We start from the raw sequence: 19730 nt of genomic DNA on the forward strand, positions 1-19730 counted from the left end.
GAAGAAAGCAAGTTCTGAGGAGAATACAAAGTGTCTGCAAGTGATATAGATAAGTTTGTGAAAGTGTACAAACTCAGCAATATCATGATGGGAAAAATAGCCAACTTATGTAACCATGTATAAGAAAGCTGTGTCAGCTATTGCCAAGACCAGACCCTGACAAACTAGACAAAGCTAAGAATCCACATAATCATATCATACAAGGCCAGAAGAGGGAAAATAGTGCCTGGCCTTAGTAAAACCTGATAACAAAGTCACGATCTAGGAATGTCCTAATAACACAACCTCCTCATGACCTAGGTCCATCTGCGTCAAGGCATCATGAGGGCAGAGGTAAAAGCAAAATAGGACCACGTCTTAAACCCTCTAAAGACAAAATACTGCAAATAGGCCGAGTCAGGGTCTTTCCATGACAACATGTTTGGTCAGAAGTTATGACTGTATTGATTCCTTACTACTGATCTCTCACTACTGATTACATTTTTGAACAAAAATGTTTTTGTAAAATGATACAGCTTTTGTATAAATATTGAACGTTTTCTCCATGTCTTTGCGAGCTTGAGAAGGAATGAGCAGTTTTGCTTTAACTGCTCTCTTTCTCTCTTCAAACTGTAGCCATACTGCCTGCAGGCTTTGCTCAATAAAGACAAAGTTATTTTTATCGAAACAGAGTTGTAAAGTTGTTTTCTTCACAGTCTCGAAGTAGGAAAGATTTTAAAGACGACAAGTTAAATGAGTGGGCAAAGATTTGGCAGATGCAGTATAATGGGGGGGTGGAGTGGGAGGATGTCCACTTTGGCAGGAAGAATGGCCGTTGGCCGCCGTGAATCCCGCCCCCGCCGAAGTCTCCGGTACCGGAGATTGGGCGGGGGCAGGAATCGGGCCGCGCCGGTTGGCGGGACCCCCCGTTCAATTCTCCGGCCCGGATGGGCCGAAGTCCCGCCCAGAAATTGCCTGTCCTGCCGGCGTAAATCAAACCTGGTATTTACCGGCGGGACCAGGCGGCGTGGGCGGGCTTCGGGGTCCTGGGGGGGGGAGGGGGGGGGGGGGCGCGGGGCGATCTGACCCCGGGGGGTGCCCCCACGGTGGCCTGGCCCGCGATCGGGGCCCACCGATCCGCGGGCGGGCCTGTGCCGTGGGGGCACTCTTTCCCTTCCGCCTCCGCTACGGCCTCCACCATGGCGGAAGCGGAAGAGACTCTCCCCACTGCGCATGCGCGGGAAACTTTCAACGGCCGCTGACGCTCCCGCGCATGCGCCGGGAAACTGTCAGCGGCCGCTGACGCTCCCGCGCATGCGCCGCATTTCCGCGCCAGCTGGCGGGGAAACAAACGCCATTTCCGCCAGCTGGCGGGGCGGAAATCCCTCCGGCGTCGGCCTAGCCCCTCAATGTTGGGGCTAGGCTGCCAAAGATGCGGAGCATTCCGCACCTTTGGGCCGGCGCGATGCCCATCTGATTGGCGCCGTCTTTGGCGCCAGTCGGCGGACATCACGCCGTTGGGGGAGAATTTCGTCCAAGATTCCTGGGATGCAGGGATTACCTTATGAGAATGATTTTTTTTAACATGTAAGGTTCCGAGGGCACTTGACAGGGTAGATGATGAGACAGTGTTTTCCCTCATGGGGAAATCTAGAACTGGGGACACAGATTAAAAATAAGGGATCTCATATAGATAGAGATAAGGTGAAATTTCTTCTTAGGGTCATTAGGCATTGGCTCATTAAATATATTCAAGGCTGAGTTAGACAAGTTTTTGACCTATAAGGGAGTCAAGGGTTGGGGGGGGGGGGGACAGAAAGTGGAGTTTAAGGCCACAGTCTGATCAGCCATGATCTTACTGAATGGTGAAGCAGGTTCGATGCCCAAATGGCCTACTCCTGTTTCTTCTGCATTTAAGTGCAAGGTAATGACCAACTCCATTCAATAAGTGGGAGGTTCAGGAACTCTCCTCAATACTCAATCGCAGAGTTCCATCACCATCATGAGGCGGCATGGTGGTCAGCACTGCTGCTTCACAATGCCAAGGTCTCGGGTTCGATTCTGACCTTAGGTTACTGTGTCTGGAATTTGCACATTCTCCCCGTGTCTGCGTGGTTTCCTCCGGGTGCTCCGGTTTCCTCTCACAGTCCAAAGATGTGCAGGTTAAGTTGATTGGCCATACTAGACTGCCCGCTCAACCATTGTGTGGTTATGGGATTGCGGAGGAGTGGGCCGAGGTAGAGTGCTCCTTCAGAGGGTCGGTGCAGCCTCAGGGATTCTAGGATTCTATGAGGCCGACACTGTCCAGAATCATAAATGCTGTCGTGACTAACGCCTGTTGGAGGCTAGATATTCTTTGGCGAGTATCTCATCTCCTGAATCCACAAAGTCTCTCCACCATCTTCAAGATATATCGAGGGTGGAATGCTCTCTGCTTGCGTGCGTTTGACACTTAAGTGGCAAACTGACTATCTCCTGGCAATATATAATGCAACATTGGCAGTATCTGAGAACAGACACTCACTTGTTACAATTTAACATTGGTCGTATTTGGGACCAAAAGCCCTTCCTGCAGTTACAATGTAATATTGATGGTCAATATGAAAAGACCTTCTCCTGGACAGTTACAGTGTAATATTTCTCTCTCCACAAATACTGTCAGACCTGCTGGCCATTTTCTCTTTTTATATTCCAAGCACCCACAGTATTTTGATTTTGTGCAAGAGATTTTTCACAGCAAACGGCATTTTAACTCATGCTGTTACCTTTACAGGTCTCGGCATCTCGGGGAACTTCCATCGTAGATAAATCTGGCTGGCAACCGACAGGCCAATGAACAGCCAATAGTTAAAACTGAAGTAATTAATGAGGTTATAAATATCTTCCACACAGAGATAGATTAGAGCCATCCCTCCCTGGATAACAAAACAAAAACCATGATAGTCAATATGAAAAGAACAAAGTGACCATATCAGTTAGTCTGCTAACAGTTGCTAATTTTATATCACATGAAGTACGTATTTTCCTCTGGTAGTGTACTGCAGAGCAATAAAGCACAATGACAAACTGGTTGGGAACTTGAAAGGTCTGCTAGTTATCCAATTTGTCTATTGTTCTTTGTATGTTGGTTTAACACATAACTTGCTATATGAAAGTCTCTAATAAATACACAGGTTACATTTGAGTAAAGGTCATTGACATTTGGAAGTTAAAATAATGGGTAACCAGAAGTGTGGCAATATTTACAGGATTGCATGAGAGTATGTCAATTTGGACAAAGGGTCTTTGGGTGTGCCTAAATGTTTGCATATGGTTTCCATGTGGCAAACAGTGGAATCATGGCAACAAGGTGAGCACTTGCAATCCTCCTTCTGATAAGGTTTCTATCTCAACAATGGAACCATAAGGAAGTGCACGACATGGGAAGGCCCAAGTCCATCCCAGATGGGAGGAGGATCGATCAGATTGCAAGATTGCTTCTGTCTACAGTGCAACAGCCGGTCAGAGATTGGCACGGACCGAGGCCTGGGAGCATGTCGCATTGCTCAGTCAGATCAAGGGTTGGGAGCAAATGTGAAGGAAGAATTTATCATCATGGATAGAGTGTGGCCATCACCACAGTGTGTCTCTGCTATCAGGATTGCAAATCCAACCTAAACTTTAACTCACTAAATGCTTCAGATTCACATTATATCGGATAACCATTGATGCGATCACCTCCCCAACTCACCTCCAATCGATGCTGCCCTGAAAACAAGTACAAACAAAGCAGATACCAGTTATGGCTCAATTTTAATTTTCTCTCTCTCGGATGCCAAGTTAATGTTCTTAATGGGTCGAGCCTGCTCCGCCATTTAATGAGATCATGGCTGATCTTTTGCGGACTCCGCTCCACTCTCCAGCCCGTACACCATATCCCCGAATCCCTTTATTCTTTAGAAAGGCATCTATCTTTTTCTTAAAAACGTTTAAAGAAGGAGCCTCAACTGCTTCACTGGGCAAGGAATTCCAGAGATTCACAACCCTTTGGGTGAAGAAGTTCCTCCTACACTCCGTCCTAAATCTACCTCCCCTTATTTTGAGGCTATGCCCCCTAGTTCTGCTTTCCCCGACCAGTGGAAACAACCTGCCCGCATCTATCCTATCTATTCTCTTCATAATTTTATATGTCTCAATAAGATCCCCCCGCATCCTTCTAAACTCCAATGAGTACAGTCCCAGTCTACTCAACCTCTCGTCATAATCTAATCCCCTCAACTCTGGGATCAACCTAGTGAATCTCCCCTGCACTCCCTCCAGTGCCAATATGTCCTTTCTCAGGTAAGGAGACCAAAACTGAACACAATACTCCAGATGCGGCCTCACCAACACCCTATACAATTGTAGCATAACCTCACTAGTCTTGAACTCCATCCCTCTAGCAATGAAAGACAAAACTCGATTAGCCTTCTTAATCACCTGTTGCACCTGCACACCAACTTTTTGCGACTCGTGCACCAGTACACCCAGGTCCTTCTGCACAGCAGCATGTTTTAACATCTTACCGTTTAAATAATAATCCATTCTGCTGTTATTCCTCCCAAAATGGATAGCCTCACACTTGGCAACATTGAATTCCATCTGCCAGACCCTAGCCCATTCACCTAACCTATCCAAATCCTTCTGCAGACTTCCGGTATCCTCTGCACTTTTTGCTTTACCACTCATCTTAGTGTCGTCTGCAAACTTTGACACATTGCACTTGGTCCCCAACTCCAAATCGTCTATGTAAATTGTGAACAACTGCGGGCCCAACACTGATCCTTGAGGGACCCCACTAGTTACAGGTTGCCAACCAGAGAAACACCCATTTATCCCCACTCTCTGCTTTCTGTTAGTTAACCAATCCTCTACCCATGCTACCACTTTACCCTCAATGCCATGCATCTTTAGTTTATGCAGCAACCTTTTGTGTGGCACCTTGTCAAAAGCTTTCTGGAAATCCAGATATACCACATCCATTGGCTCCCCGTTATCTACTGCACTGGTAACGTCCTCAAAAAATTCTACCAAATTAGTCAGACACGACCTACCCTTTGTGAACCCATGCAGCGTCTGCCCAATGGGACAATTTCCCTCCAGGTGCCCCGCTATTTCCTCCTTAATGATAGATTCCAACATTTTCCCTACAACCGAAGTTAAGCTTACCGGCCTATAATTACCCGCTTTCTGCCGACCTCCTTTTTTAAACAGTGGTGTCACGTTTGCTACTTTCCAATCCTCTGGGACCACCCCAGAGTCTAGTGAATTTTGATAAATTATCACTAGTGCGTTTACAATTTCCCTAGCCATCTCTTTTAACACTCTGGGATGCATCCCATCAGGGCCAGGAGACCTGTCTACCTTTAGCCCCATTAGCTTGCCCAATACTGTCTCTTTAGTGATTACAATCATCTCAAGGTCCTCACCTATCATATCTTTATTTCCATCAGCATGTTATTTGTGTCTTCCACTATGAAGACTGACCCAAAAAACCTGTTCAGCTCCTCAGCCATTTCCCCGTCTCCTATTATTAAATCTCCCTTCTCATCTTCCAAAGGACCAATATTTACCTGAGCCACTCTTTTTTGTCTTATATATTTGTAGAAGCTTTTACTCTCTGCTTTTATGTTCTGAGCAAGTTTACTTTCATAGTCTACCGTACTCTTCTTTATAGCTTTTTTAGTAGCTTTTTGTTGTCCCCTAAAGGCTTCCCAGTCCTCTAGTCTCCCACTAATTTTTGCCACTTTGTATGTTTTTTCCTTCAATTTGATACTCTCCCTCACCTCCTTAGATATCCACGGTCGATTTTTCCCCTTTCTACCGTCTTTCTTTTTTGTCGGTATGAACCTTTCCTGAACATTGTGAAAGATCGCTCGGAAGGTTCTCCACTGTTCCTCAACTGCTTCACCATGAAGTCTTTGCTCCCAGTCTACCTCAGCTAGTTCTTCTCTCATCCCATTGTAATCGCCTTTGTTTAAGCACAAAACACCAGTGTTTGATTTTACCTTGTCATCCTCCAACTGTATTTTAAATTCCACCATATTGTGGTCGCTCCTTCCAAGAGGATCCCGAACTATGAGATCATTAATCAATGGAACAAACGGAGAGAGAACAAGCCTTATGACTAAGTCTCGTGAAGGCAATCAGAATTGTAACACCATATTAAATACCAGGGGCTGGAATTTTGCTATTGAGGTGGGTAGCTTGAGTCAGGGAATGGCCGACTCAGCAGAACCACCTCAATAGAAAGGGACCCATCATGCAATTTTTGCTCCAGGTAGGTGGGGGCTGGATTGAGTCAGGCCCACTGTCCCTGGAAGCAGACCAGAGGTGGTCATGGGGGCAGGCAACTATCGAGGCAGGCACGTTAGAAGGCCCAGTCATTTTAAAAGCTGTTGGTCCTTTTAGTCCTCACATCCCTTCACCCATCCCCTCCATGCTCACTGTGTATACACTACATACAAAATCAGTGAGGCATACAATAACGAGTGAAGGTGCAGACTCACTAACCCGCAACCTTATCCCACCAGGGGGGGGGGGGGGGGGGGGGAGATGCCCAGAATCGTCTGCTATTTTTAAATGCCTCCAAAGTCAGCCCAAATCCGTGAAAATCTGGGCACAAAACTTCTCATGTGCAAGGCCCACTGCATCAGCTACTTCTATTTCTCTGTCGGAATCCCTCTGAACTAGGTGGCGAGACTGCATAGGACATAAACATTGATTTACTCAATTTCAGTTTGCTTCTGCCCTTTATTGCTATGCCAACATTCAACAGTTAGGCAGCGTCAAACAAGTTTCATTGACATTTAAATACGTTATTAAAAATGAAAAAACATTGTCCAAATTTCACTTACGTTAAAACACAGGGCTGGAATCGGGGTATATCTAAAAATATGGATCATACACAGAACATTGGGTAGATGGCCTTCACGTGAAGCAACAAAGTAAAGCCTGCAGTACAACAATTTAAACATTAGCGTTAACACACTACGAACACACGAATAACCACAATTTAATGGCCTACTTATCATACAGCACAATGAAACCATGTACCAAGAAATGCAATTCAGCAAGCAGTGTTTTAAATATAGTTCTAAACTTCACATCCCAAACTAGTGCACAGTACATCTGAAATGTCAAATAAAATACAAAAGATTTAAATCAATTATTTCATTGCTGATACCTTCAAACATTAAAAATGAAAGACCTTTCATTTATGTGGCACATTTCACATTAGGGTGTTCCAAAGGGTGCTCCGCACTGTCTGTGCGGAGTCTGCACATCCTCCCAGTGTGTGTGTGGGTTTCCTCCGGGTGCTCCGGTTTCCTCCCACAGTCCAAAGATGTGCAGGTTAGGTGGATTGGCCATGATAAATTGCCCTTAGTGTCCAAAAATTGCCCTTAGTGTTGGGTGGGGTTACTGGGTTATGGGGATAGGGTGGAGGTGTTGACCTTGGGTAGGGTGCTCTTTCCAAGAGCCGGTGCAGACTCGATGGACCGAATGGCCTCCTTCTACACTGTAAATTCTATGATAAAAAAAGCACTTTACAGTTGAATACTTGAAAGATGAGATTTCAATGCAGCTTAGATATAGAAGAGTGGACAGGTTCAGTTACATTCCTATTCACTGACTACAGCTCCACCTTCAACACCATAATCCCAGCCAAGCCCATTTGAAAACCTAGGACTTCGCTCCTCACTCTGCAACTGGGTCTTCGACTTCCTGACCCATAAACCACAATCAGTAAGGATAAACAACAACACCTCCTTCACGTTAGTCCTCAATATCGGGGCCCCACAAGGCTGCGCACTTAGCCCTCTACTATACTCCCTATACACACATGACTGCGTGGCAAAATTTGGTCCAACTTCATCTACACATTTGCTGATGAATGACCGTGGTGGGTTGGATCTCGAACAACGATGAGTCAGAATACAGGAGGGAGATAGAGAACGTAGTGGCGTGTTGTAACAACAACAATCTCTACCTCAATGTCAGCAAAACTAAAGAGCTGGTCATTGACTTCAGAAAGCAAAGTACTGTACACACCTCTGTCTGCATCAATAGTGCTGACATGGACGTTGACAGCTTCACATTCCGAGGTATGCACATCCCCAACAATCTGCCCTGGTCCACCCACGTCGACCCTATGACCAAGAAAGCACAACAGCGCTTATACTTCCTCAGGAAACTAAGGAAATTTGACATGTCCAAATTGACTCATACCAATTTTTTCAGATGCACCATAGAAAGTATCCTATCTGGCTGCATCACAGCCTGGTATGGCAATTGCTCGGCCCAAGAGCGTGAGAAACTACAGAGAGTCGTGAACGCAGCCTAATCCATCACGCCAACCCGCCTGCCATCCACGACTTGATGGTCTGTGTTATACAGAGAGGCTGGGACTTTTTCCCCTAGAGCGTAGGAGGCTTAGGGGTGATCTTATAGTGGATGATAAAATAATGAGGAGCTTAGATGAAGTAGGTAGTCCACATCTTTTCCCAAAGATAGAGGAGTCTAGAACCACACCATAGAAGGCATAGGTTTAAGGTGAGAGACCATAGAAGGCATAGGTTTAAGGTGAGAGGGGAGAGATACAAAAGAGACCAGAGGGGAAATTTCTTCACACAGAGGGCGGTGAGCATCTGGAATGGGCTGACAGAAGCATTGGTAGAGGCGGGTACAATTTTGTCCTTTAAAAAGCAGTTAGACAGTTACATGAGCAGGGTGGGTATTGAGGGATATGGGCCAAATGCGGGCAAGTGGGACTAGCTTAGTGATAGAAACTGGGCGGTATGGGCAAGCTGGGCTGATGGGCCTGTTTCCATGCTGCAAACATCTATGACTCTATGACACACACCAACAGATTCAAAAACAGTTACTTCCCCACTGTTACCAGACTCCTGAACGACCCGGTTATGGAATGAACTGATCTCTCCACACATCTTCGTAACTGAGTAGTACTACGCTCCGTATGCTTCACCTGATGTCTGTATCTATGTATTTACAATGTGTATCTATCGTGTGTCCTATGTTTCTTTTCATGTCTGGACTGTATGCAGAACAATGCTTTTCACTGTACCTCGGTACACATAACAATAAACCCAAATCCAAATCTATTTGTGTCTGCGTAAAAAGGATTTTCACTTCTTTAGCTCCTGTACCCATTGACCCATCACAAAATAAAATAGTGGGCTCGCCACACACCACTTCCTCAAGTGTTATTTTACTGTAGAAATCCAACAGCGCAGAAGGAAGCCATTCAACCCACCGAGTCTGCACTGACCCTCTGAAAGAGCGTCCTACCAAGGCCCATTCCCTTTCCCTACCCCCCGTAATCCCATTAACCCACCTAACCTACACATCCTTGGACCTCAAGAAGCAGTTATTATGACTGAACTTGCACTTCTTTGGACTGTGGGAGGAATCATGGTATCCCGACATTGCAGAAGGTGGCCATTCAGTCCATCGGGTCTGCACCGAGCCATTGAATGAGCACCCATGCCCACTCCCCCCTATCCCTATAACCTTACCTGCACACCCCTAGACACTAAGGGGCAATTCATCATGACCAACCCATCTAACACGCACATCTTTAGACTGTGGGAGGAAACCGGAGCACCCGGAGGAATCCCACGCAGACACGGGAGAACATACAAATTCCACACAGACAGTGACTCAAGACCAGAATTGAATCTGGATCCCTGGCGCTGTGAGGCAGCAGTGCTAACCACCCCAAACATGGCTACCCATGGCCACCTTCCAACATGGCTGCTCATTAATGCTTAGCTGGAGGACCAGGGGTCTACTCAATGACCACTCTCACAAACTGTCAGTTGAGAGGGGAAATCATTTAGCCTCGTAACTAAAGTTGGTCAGGGATTAGCAGTTATAGCAGAACAAAATGCATGGGTACCTTCCTCTTCCAATGCTCATCAACTCACATGGAGCTCCCAGCCACATACCACCACTCTCTCTTCCTTCATGACCCTCCGTGAATTCCACCTCTTCAACCAAATTTTTTTGTGATCCCTTCCCAATATCTCCTTTGGTTCAGTGTTCACTTTTATCTGTTTATGCTTTGTTTGAGCATAACATTTTTCAACATGTTTTATATTTGTTATATGTTTCAAGGACCATATTTGATTTTACACCAGCACAAGAGATTTCCCTGCATACACCCATAACGCATTCTAGGACGCTACCCAATAAGCTCTAACCCCAAATCCACCATCCAAGAAATAAACTCATTTGAACACTGCCCAACTGAGCAACACTATGGGCGGGATGCTCCATTCCCACTGTGGTGAATTAATTTTGGCTGAGAATCAATTTGTCCACTCTAGCTGGCAGCCATGGCTGTGCAGACTCACAACAGACAATTCCAGCCTTCATCTATTGACTAATAATGCCTAGGGCAAGTTGGGACCATGAGCATTGAATTGACTTGAACCTATGCCTGCAGTGGTATTGTGCAGGTTCTGTATCACTATCATTAACCGATCCACAATCTACAAGACACGGCCATACTGAGATCTTCAGCAAAGTGAGAGATGGAATATTGAGTAGTTCTTGGAATTCAGATACACTATGGGTATACCAAAGTATAAATGTCTGAATTACACTTGTGAATTATATATTATAAAGTTTTTTAAAATATGGCAGTCAGATAAATACTTCAAAGACACAAATATATTGTCTGGATAAAATACCCAAATTACTAAATATACCTACAGTACTAAAAGTAACAGGGCCAGAACACAGAGCGAGTTTATCCAGATACTCTTTAAATGATAATTTTTTGTTCCTTACTCATCAATGGGATGTGCAGCTCATTTGATCAAAGTGGCAGCAGTTGGAGAATAATCATCAGTTTAGCTCATTAACCAATTCCACTTTGTTTACGAGAAAACCAACTTCTGACCTTAAACTCTGCATGGGTCACTTAAAGCACTCATTAAGCCGAATCAATCTCATAATCGTTGAACATAGAACATACAGTGCAGAAGGAGGCTATTCGGTCCATCGAGTCTGCACCGACCCACTTCAGCCCTCACTTCCACCCTATCCCCGTAACCCAATAACCCCTCCTAATCTTTTTGGTCACTAAGGGCAATTTAGCAAGGCCAATCCGCCTAACCTGCACATCTTTGGACTGTGGGAGGAAACCGGAGCACCCGGAGGAAACCCACGCACACACGGGGAGAACGTGCAGACCCAGCAGACAGTGACCCAGCGGGGAATCGTACCTGGGACCCTGGCACTGTGAAGCCACAGTGCTATCCACTTGTGCAAACCTTCCCAAAAGTGGGAATAAGCAGTGTGCGAAAACCCCGTCACCTTCATTAAGGATCACCTAGTCACTAAACTAGATTATAGTACAGGAGAATATTTCCAGTAGCATGAAAAGTATAAAAGGTACGGATGAACTTTTGGCACAATGCATTACAACGGCCATCTCTCACTTCAGAACTCAAGTTTAAACCCAGGCCAGGATCGTGACATGAACACATTCCCTCTCCTGCTGCTTGTAAAAATCCTCAATGCAGGGATAGGGGTGGAGCGGTTGGGGTGCAAGAAAGATACCATGCCCAAGATTGCATACATCTGGCATACATTAGTCAGAGAGGACTGTGGGATGCCGAATGTTTGGAGGCGAGAGGGAGTTTCACTGGTGAATTGGACAGTTGCTCCACTGAGAATAACACTGGGAAAGAGCTTTACTCTGTACTTATCTATACAGTTCCAGAAACATAGGCAAATCCAATAACTATGCATCCATAATATAAATACTTCTTGGTGGAAACATTTTACTGTTCGGTGGGCAAGGTTAGTGGTGAGTTTGATCCTAAATCCTTGATCACATCCCTTTCTAACTTGCCAGAAGTATTTTGTTCATTTTGTTATGCAAAATGTTTGGCATTGAATTTGAACCCAGATCCAAAGGATGAAGTTTATCTAGTCATTACGTTGTTGTTCATGAGACTTTGCTTTACCCAGTTGGTGGCCATACATCCTACATTACAACAGAAATTGGCCGGGGGTTTCTGGAGCCACCAGCAAAATTCCCACCGAGTGTCGATGGACTTTTTGCCAGTCTGCCAAATTTCCATCCCTCCCACAATGGGTCCCCGAAAACCCCAGCCATTGATTTTACCGTGCTTTGGGACATCCTTGAAGCTGTGAAAGACATTCTTATAAGTGCCGGTCTTTTCTTTAATGGAAGTTTTCAACTCATTGAATAGCCAACCTATAACAGCCCATCTTTATTTTATATCAAGTTTTACTTCTCAACAGGCGAAGATAATGGCCTCACCTGGAACTCTCCAGCATTGGGATTCTTTGTCCTGCCGTAAGCACATCCCGCCCACCAGTTTCCCCACAGCATGAGGTGGATTCAATGGGAAATCCCTTTGACAAGCGGTGTGAGCAGAGAATCCCGCCGTCAGCGAACAGTGCGCCAACAAGAAACACGTGGCTGGGGAGCTGGAGAATCTCCCCACCCGCCCCCCCGCCCCCCCATCTCTCAAGTTGTGTAGTTTGCAACTGTCCACCCATCACCCAAACCTAAATTTAATGGACGTTGGAGTTACCTGGAGGATGCAATGATCGATGAATTAAGGCCACCATAACACGATATAGCCACCGACAAGGGTATGAACCACTTGACATAACCCAGAACTTCATCTGCAAAGGTCTGAAGAAATATCATCATCAATTATCAGGTCTTCACTTGCCATGTGCAAAGTCTGATGTTTAAAAGAAAGGCTTTCCTTGAACTGACAATCTTAACACATCTTTTGGTGATTTTTACTCATTGGGTTCATCTCAAATTAGCTATCAAATAATTAGAGCATCGGAATTCTAGCTTTACCTAAAATAAAACATCCAACAGTATTGGCCCATGCAGGAATAAAATTCAATAAGAATATCTTTCTGGTGAATAATGCAACTATAATGAAATTGCTAGCCCTGAGGGAAGGAAATCTTCAAAACCTGGTAGGACTAAGATTTTCAGTAACAGTTTACGGCTGAACCCCCACAAATGAAGTGAAACCAGTGTCCAGGTCAATCCATGTCTCAGACTCTTACTGTTGAACAGACTGGGAGTCATTTTCACTGGAATTGAGGAGCATGGACACTAAAAGGGATAGAAAATAATCATCCTAACTGTACTATCCTCCCCACCCAGTATGTGTTCCAGGATGTCCAATAGAAGGTAATTATGCTGCTCTGGCTATACGTGTTATTGTTACCATATCGCCGATCCATCATTTAGTTTTCAATCCAACAGTTTCACTCATGGCAATATCAATAAAACCGACTGCAAAGAGTAGATCATAGACCGGTTAAAACACAGGAGGTGGCCATGAAGCCCATTGTGTCCATGCTGGCTTTCTGGAACAGCATTGCAGCTAGTCCCACTGCCCCATTCTTTCTCCATTGCCCTGCAAATTCTCTCTCTTCAGCTGCTCATCCAATTCCTTTATGAAAGACACTGCTGGGCAGCCTGGTGGAGCAGTGGTTAGCACTGCTGCCTCACGGCACCGAGGACCCGGGTTCGATCCCAGCCCCCCCCCCCCGCCACTGTCCGTGTGGAGTTTGTACATTCTCCTGGTGTCTGCATGGGTCTCACCCCAACAACCCTAAGCTGTGCAGGGGAGGTGGATTGGCCACGCTAAATTGATCCTTAATTAGAATTTTTCTTTTTTTTTATAATGAAAGACACAACTGAATTTACCTCTACTGCTTTCCAGATCCTAACCATGTTCTGCATAAAAAACGATCTGTTAATTATTTTGCAATTCATCTCCACCAGGATCCGCTGCTTCTAGGCATATCCACCAAAGGGGACTGTTTGTCTTGATCTACTCTGTCCAGACCGCTCACAAAGTTGAATTTTTCTATCAAATTTCCTCTCAACCTTCACTGCTCAAAGGAGAACAGCCCCGGTTTCTTCAAACTATTTATGCACGAGAAATCCCTCATCCCCGGAACTATTCTCATGAAATTATTCTGCACCCTCTCTAGAGCCTTCACCCCCTTTCTAAAGTGCAGGGCCCAGATTTGGGAGCAATGACTTCCCAGTTGTTCTTCGCCAGAGTAAATTGATTAAAAGCTAGCTTCCAAATTTCTTGTCTAGTTCGGCAGAGAAGGTTATGCAGCCATTTTGTCAGAGAAAGGATTCCTGATTAAAGGGACCACAGCATAATTGAGAAGTTCACCAGGACTTTAATATATTAGGTTATTAGGCCGCTGCGTCCACAAGAATGGGAAGGAGACCTGGGAAGACTGGGCCCTGGGTCTGCTAGTCTGTTCACTGATGTCAAAAGGAGTATCTGAAGATCAGTCTATTTCAGATAATGGGAGCTATAACTTTAAACTATTGAGTATCAGCTTGGGTGAGCTGGAGGAGAAGTACGGGCGAACTCCTTCAGGTACTTACAGGTAAGGGCGTTTGCCAGACGGCAGGTGGTGGAATTCCCACGGCTACTGCCACACACAGTACAGGACAGGGTGCTCTCAGGGGGCTGGCTGGGAGTGGGGAAGATCTTGGAAACTTACCAGGTGATGCAGGAGGAGGAGGAGGCCTCGGTGGTGGAGTTGAAAGGTAAGTGGGAGGAGGTGTTGGGAGAGGAGATCGAAGAGGGGACGTGGGCAGATGCCCTAGGGAGGGTGAACTCTTCCTCTTTATGCGCGAGGCTCAGCCTCATACAGTTTAAGGTGCTGCACAGGGTACACATGACCGGGACAAGGATGAGCAGGTTCTTTGGGGGTGAGGACAGGTGTGTTAGGTGCTCAGGGAGCCCAGCAAATCACACCCATATGTTCTGGGCATGCCCAGCGCTGGAGGAATTTTGGAAGGGCGTTGCGAGGACGGTGTAGAGGGTGGTAGGATCCAGGGTCAAACCGGGCTGGGGGCTCGCAATATTTGGGGTGGCAGAGGAGCCGGGAGTGCAGGAGGCGAAAGAGGCCGGAATTCTGGCCTTTGCGTCCCTGGTAGCCTGGCGAAGGATTCTCCTTCAGTGGAAAGATACGAGGCCCCCAAGCGTGGAATCCTGGATCAGCGATATGGCAGGGTTCATTAAATTGGAGAGGGTGAAATTTGCCTTGAGAGGGTCGGTACAAGGGTTCTTTAGGCGGTGGCAACCGTTCTTAGACTTTCTGGCAGAACGATAGACATTGGTCAATGGCAGCAGCAGCTCGGGGGGGTGGGGGGGGGGGTTTACTTTATTTTTGTTTATGTCATTTACACTGGAAGGGTCTGAGGGGGTGTATACACCTGTTGTCTTAAGTCGGGGTGTTAATGTTAATTTATTATTTAGGTACCGGGGGGCGAGGGGTTTGGGGGGTTGCTTTTTTAGATTGTGTTTTGTACTTAACCCTGTTGGGTTCTTTTTTCTTTCTCATTTTGTTATTGATATTTTATGAAAACCTTTAATAAAAATTATTGAGTATCGTTACAGCCTTGGATCGTAAAAGAAAAACTGTACAGTACTAGCTTGGGATGCAGATTATCCAGGCCATAGCGTGATTTCCAACGGTTCTGGTAGACTAGATGCGGTATGGCATCAAGTAGCCCCCCACCACCACCACCCCCCACCCCTTTCGCAATGGAGACACTCAGCAATACACAATGATGTGCAATGTTGGCAGTACTCAGGAGAGACTCTCAACTAGAATTGACATGAAGACAAGTTAGAACTTTTGTTTTCTTTTAAAAAAAGCAAATTTGATTTTAAGAGGTAAATGTGTTTGCTTTTAAATGCAGTACAAAAAGACCCTTTAACTTGCCTCCCCCTAAGGAACGCAATGGACTAAAAGACCACTTAACTATGTATCAGTATCTAAAGTGAGACCCAAAGAAATTTGTTGCAAGCATTTTTTAAAGTATCTCAACAACTTTATAAGAAGACTTACCACAGCCACAGCATCACTATGGAGGATGGTGGGTATATCCAGGACAGCATAATAGGCCACATTTGTCAGGATGTAGATGCACGTCACAACAGGCATAGAAATAGCGATGGCTAAGGGTAAGTTCCTGTCTCAAAGCAAAAAAACAGCTCTGTCAAATACGTCAATGCAAAAGTACAGCAAGTGATCAGTAAAAGCTTCATTCATCTCAATTCTATCCCATCTGTGACAGCTATAACATAATCAAATCTTTTCTGGGTTAATCTGGGATTTTCAGTATTTGGTGTAGATTGGGGTTGGGGGGCTCTGGAAGAGGGAATGGGTTCCCGAGTCTCTCCTCCTTCACCAACTCAGAAGTGACTTCCTGGTCCTCGGAACTAGTCACACAACAGCTGCTGGTGTGAAACCACAAACAAAATTATTCAACTATTCAACAACTTTCACAAAGGAAAATACGATAACATTTATAGAAGCCATGTAAATAAATGTGGTGTGGTCAGATGTTGTGTGTTTGTCATGACTCATCATCAAAGAATGCCGCCAACCAAAGTTAGCAACACAGATGTCTCACAACGGCAGGGGCCCAGGTTCAATGCATGGCCTTGTGTGACTGGCTGTGTGCAGTTTGCATGTTCTTACCGTGTCTGCATGGGTTTCCTCCGGGTACTCCAGTTCCTGCCACAGTCCAATGATTTGCAGGTTAGGTGGATTGGCCATGCTAAAAGATTGCCCCTTGGTGCAGGTTAGGTGGGGTTCCGGGGTGGTGGGGGAGTGGGCCTAGGTAGGGTGCTCTTTCAGAGGGTGGGTGTAGACTTAATGGGTTGAATAGCCACCGTCTGCACTGTTGGGATTTTATGGATTCTATGTGAATATTGGCAGGAAGAGTTGGCATTTACATACCACTTTGCTACGGTGCAGTCACAAAATACTTCACATACAGTGAATTAGTATGAAGTGCAACAACTGTTATGGAAGCAAATGTAACTCACTTTGCATATCGCAGGATATGATAAACAAATCAAAGCTTTGCACTTGGTGGTGTTGATCAATGGAAAAATGTAACTCCCTCGACTTTTTTGAATTGTATCTTGGGATCTCTAAAGCCCTAGTTAATTAAATCCCTCATCCTGTTGCGCTTCCAACAATATAGCATTTCCTCAGTGCAGGGCTGGAGTTCCATTCCAGATTTTTGTGAATCAAGTCCTGGGGCGTCATTCTCCGACCCCCCAGAGGGTCGGAGAATGGCCGTTGGCCGCCGTGAATCCCGCCCCCGCCGGTTGCCGAAGTCTCCGAAGGGAGAAAAGTCGGCGGGGCGTTAATGTCGCCGCTGCCGCGGAGAATGTCACGGGTCTGCGCAAGGCAGCCGATTTTCGGCCTGCCGATATTCTCCCTTCCGGATGGGCCGAAGTCCCGTGGACGTGATGACCGTTCACGTCGACGTAAATCAAACCTCCTTTTCATCGGCGTGACCCGGTGCTCCAGGCTCACGCCGACCAGCGTGGAGGTGAGTGACGGACTGAGGGGTTGGCTCTGGGCAGGCAATGGCGTGGCCGCAGTCTGAATGCGTGAGGAGAGGTGTGTCTCGGGTTGTGTGTGTGTGTGCGTGGCGGGGGGGAGGGGGGGGGGGTGGTTAGAGTAGGCTGGGCTCCGGGGGAGTGCCGGGAGCGGGTCCGTGCCGGGGTGGAGTTTGGGGGGGGGGGGGGGGGTCCGTGCCGGGGTGGAGGTTGGGGGGGGGGTCTGTACTGGGGTGGAGGTTAGGGGGGGGGTCCGTGCCGGGGTGGAGGTTGGGGGGGGTCAGTGCCGAGGAGGGGGATGGGAGGGCAAGTGAGTTGGTCCACCTGGCCAGGTGCCAGCCTCCAACAGTTGGACCCATGCGGTCCATGCCACCTGGCTGGGGGGAGGAGGGGATATGGGCAATGATGACATGTCGTCGTTCCCCTCCCCCCCACCAGGCCGTCATGTTTTCAGATCATCCAGCGATGTTGGCCGCCGTGGTGGCAGCCGCTCATGTCTATGTTGCCCTGGATGAGGAGGAGGAGGAGCGTGCCAGAGAGGCGGTGCAGGCTGCCACAGAGGGGCAGGCGGCAGCCGCCCAGGCTGGAGGGACACCAGACCGACAGGACGAGGAGGGGGAGGAGGACGTCGCGGCCCCACGGCAACGGAGGCACCCGAGGGCGCCCCGTGTGTACCGGCCCCAGCAGTCATACCAGGACCTCACGGACCGGGAATGCAGGAGGAGACTCCGGATGAGCCGGGAAACCGTGGCACACATCTGCCACCTGCTGGCACACCTGTCACCGCGTGGCACTGGCGGGGGACACCCTCTCCCCGTGTCCGTCAAGGTTACGGTGGCCCTGAACTTTTATGCAACGGGGTCATTCCAGGCACCGAGTGGGGACCTGTCCGGCATATCGCAGACATCGGTGCACCAGTGCATCCGGGCAGTGACAGATGCCCTATATGCCATGGCGCACCGCTACATCCGCTTCCCCGTGGACCGGGCCAGCCAAGATGCCCGAGCCGTGGGCTTCTCTGCCGTGGCCGGGTTCCCCATGGTCCAGGGCGCGATCGATGGGATGCACGTCGCCGTGCGGCCACCTGCAGATAACAGGGCCGTGTTCACTAATAGGAAGGGGACCTATTCGATGAACGTACAGGTGGTCTGCGACCACCGCATGATGATCCTGCACGTCTGCGCCCGTCACCCAGGCAGTGTACACGACTCATTCGTGTTGTCGCGGTCATCCATCCCCGGCATGTACGAGGGACGCCATCCCCGGCTGAGGGGCTGGTTGCTGGGCGACAGGGGCTACCCATTGCGATCGTGGCTGATGACGCCTATACGGAGGCAATGAGGCGGAGAACCGCTACAATGATGCCCATGTAGCGACAAGGGGAGTGACCGAGAGGTGCTTTGGCGTGCTGAAGATGCGTTTCAGGTGCCTGGACCTCTCTGGGGGCGCCCTCCAGTATCGGTCAGATAGGGTCGGCCGCATCATTGTGGTGTGCTGCGTCCTGCACAACATAGCCCAGCAGAGGGGCGATGTGCCGCAGGCAGAGGAGGGCGGAGTGGAGGAGCAGCAGGAAGAGGCCCAGTCCTCCCCAGATGAGGGGGATGGGGGCAATGATCAGGGCAGACGGGGTAGACACCGGCGGGTGGCTGTCCACCGTTACCGGCTGGCCCAGCGGGCACGGGACAGACTGATAGACGCCCGCTTCACTGACTAGATGGGCGTGGGAATCGGGTAGTATGGCCACAGACCGCACACCATGGCAACAGCCGACCACCCACACCCCACACCCATCCACCCACCCAGCACCCTGACCCCCCTCCCCAACCCCACCCACCCCACCCGCATGCACACCACCCGCCCCCCCCCCCATTGCCGATCCACCTGCGGCACAACGGGCCAGGCTCACACAGTTGCGGGTGGACGCGTGTCTATCGCAGGCCATGGAGGATGATGACAACCCGCCCTGCGATGAGCTCCTGGCTCTACATCGTTGGACTATGTCTGACCCATGGCCACAGTACCACCATCCACCCGGACAATCCCTGCATGCGGCTGTGACACTGCAGCGCACGGTCCCGTCCTCTGCCCGGGCGATGTTGATGGCGGCCCAGGGGGAAGGGGGCAGACTCACCTGGGGCTGAGGTAAGACCACCCCTCACACACACACTTGCGCTCAACGTACATGACACCCCCGCACACTTTGGACAGAGCACAAAGGCAGCTTCGGTAGGTGTAACATTGACTTTAATAACCAAAGGAGTTCATGCACGTGCCCTAGCCCCTAAAACTCATCTGTGC

At 48.1% G+C, this 19730-nt stretch overlaps 1 protein-coding gene across 4 annotated transcripts in view; it reads right to left on the minus strand.

Annotated features, from left to right (window-relative positions):
• Positions 1–19730, minus strand: part of LOC140425403 (Y+L amino acid transporter 2) — a 136124-nt gene that overhangs the window by 14591 nt on the left and 101803 nt on the right. For all 4 annotated transcript variants that reach the window (XM_072509648.1, XM_072509645.1, XM_072509647.1 and 1 more), the window contains 4 exons: positions 15922–16045; positions 12594–12697; positions 6855–6951; positions 2745–2894 (listed from right to left, as the gene is read on the minus strand). In XM_072509648.1, the coding sequence (XP_072365749.1) occupies positions 2745–2894; positions 6855–6951; positions 12594–12697; positions 15922–16045 (475 nt within the window). The remainder of the gene's footprint in view (positions 1–2744; positions 2895–6854; positions 6952–12593; positions 12698–15921; positions 16046–19730) is intronic.

Source organism: Scyliorhinus torazame, chromosome 6 (genome assembly GCF_047496885.1).
Source record: "Scyliorhinus torazame isolate Kashiwa2021f chromosome 6, sScyTor2.1, whole genome shotgun sequence".
Lineage (NCBI taxonomy): Eukaryota > Metazoa > Chordata > Chondrichthyes > Carcharhiniformes > Scyliorhinidae > Scyliorhinus > Scyliorhinus torazame.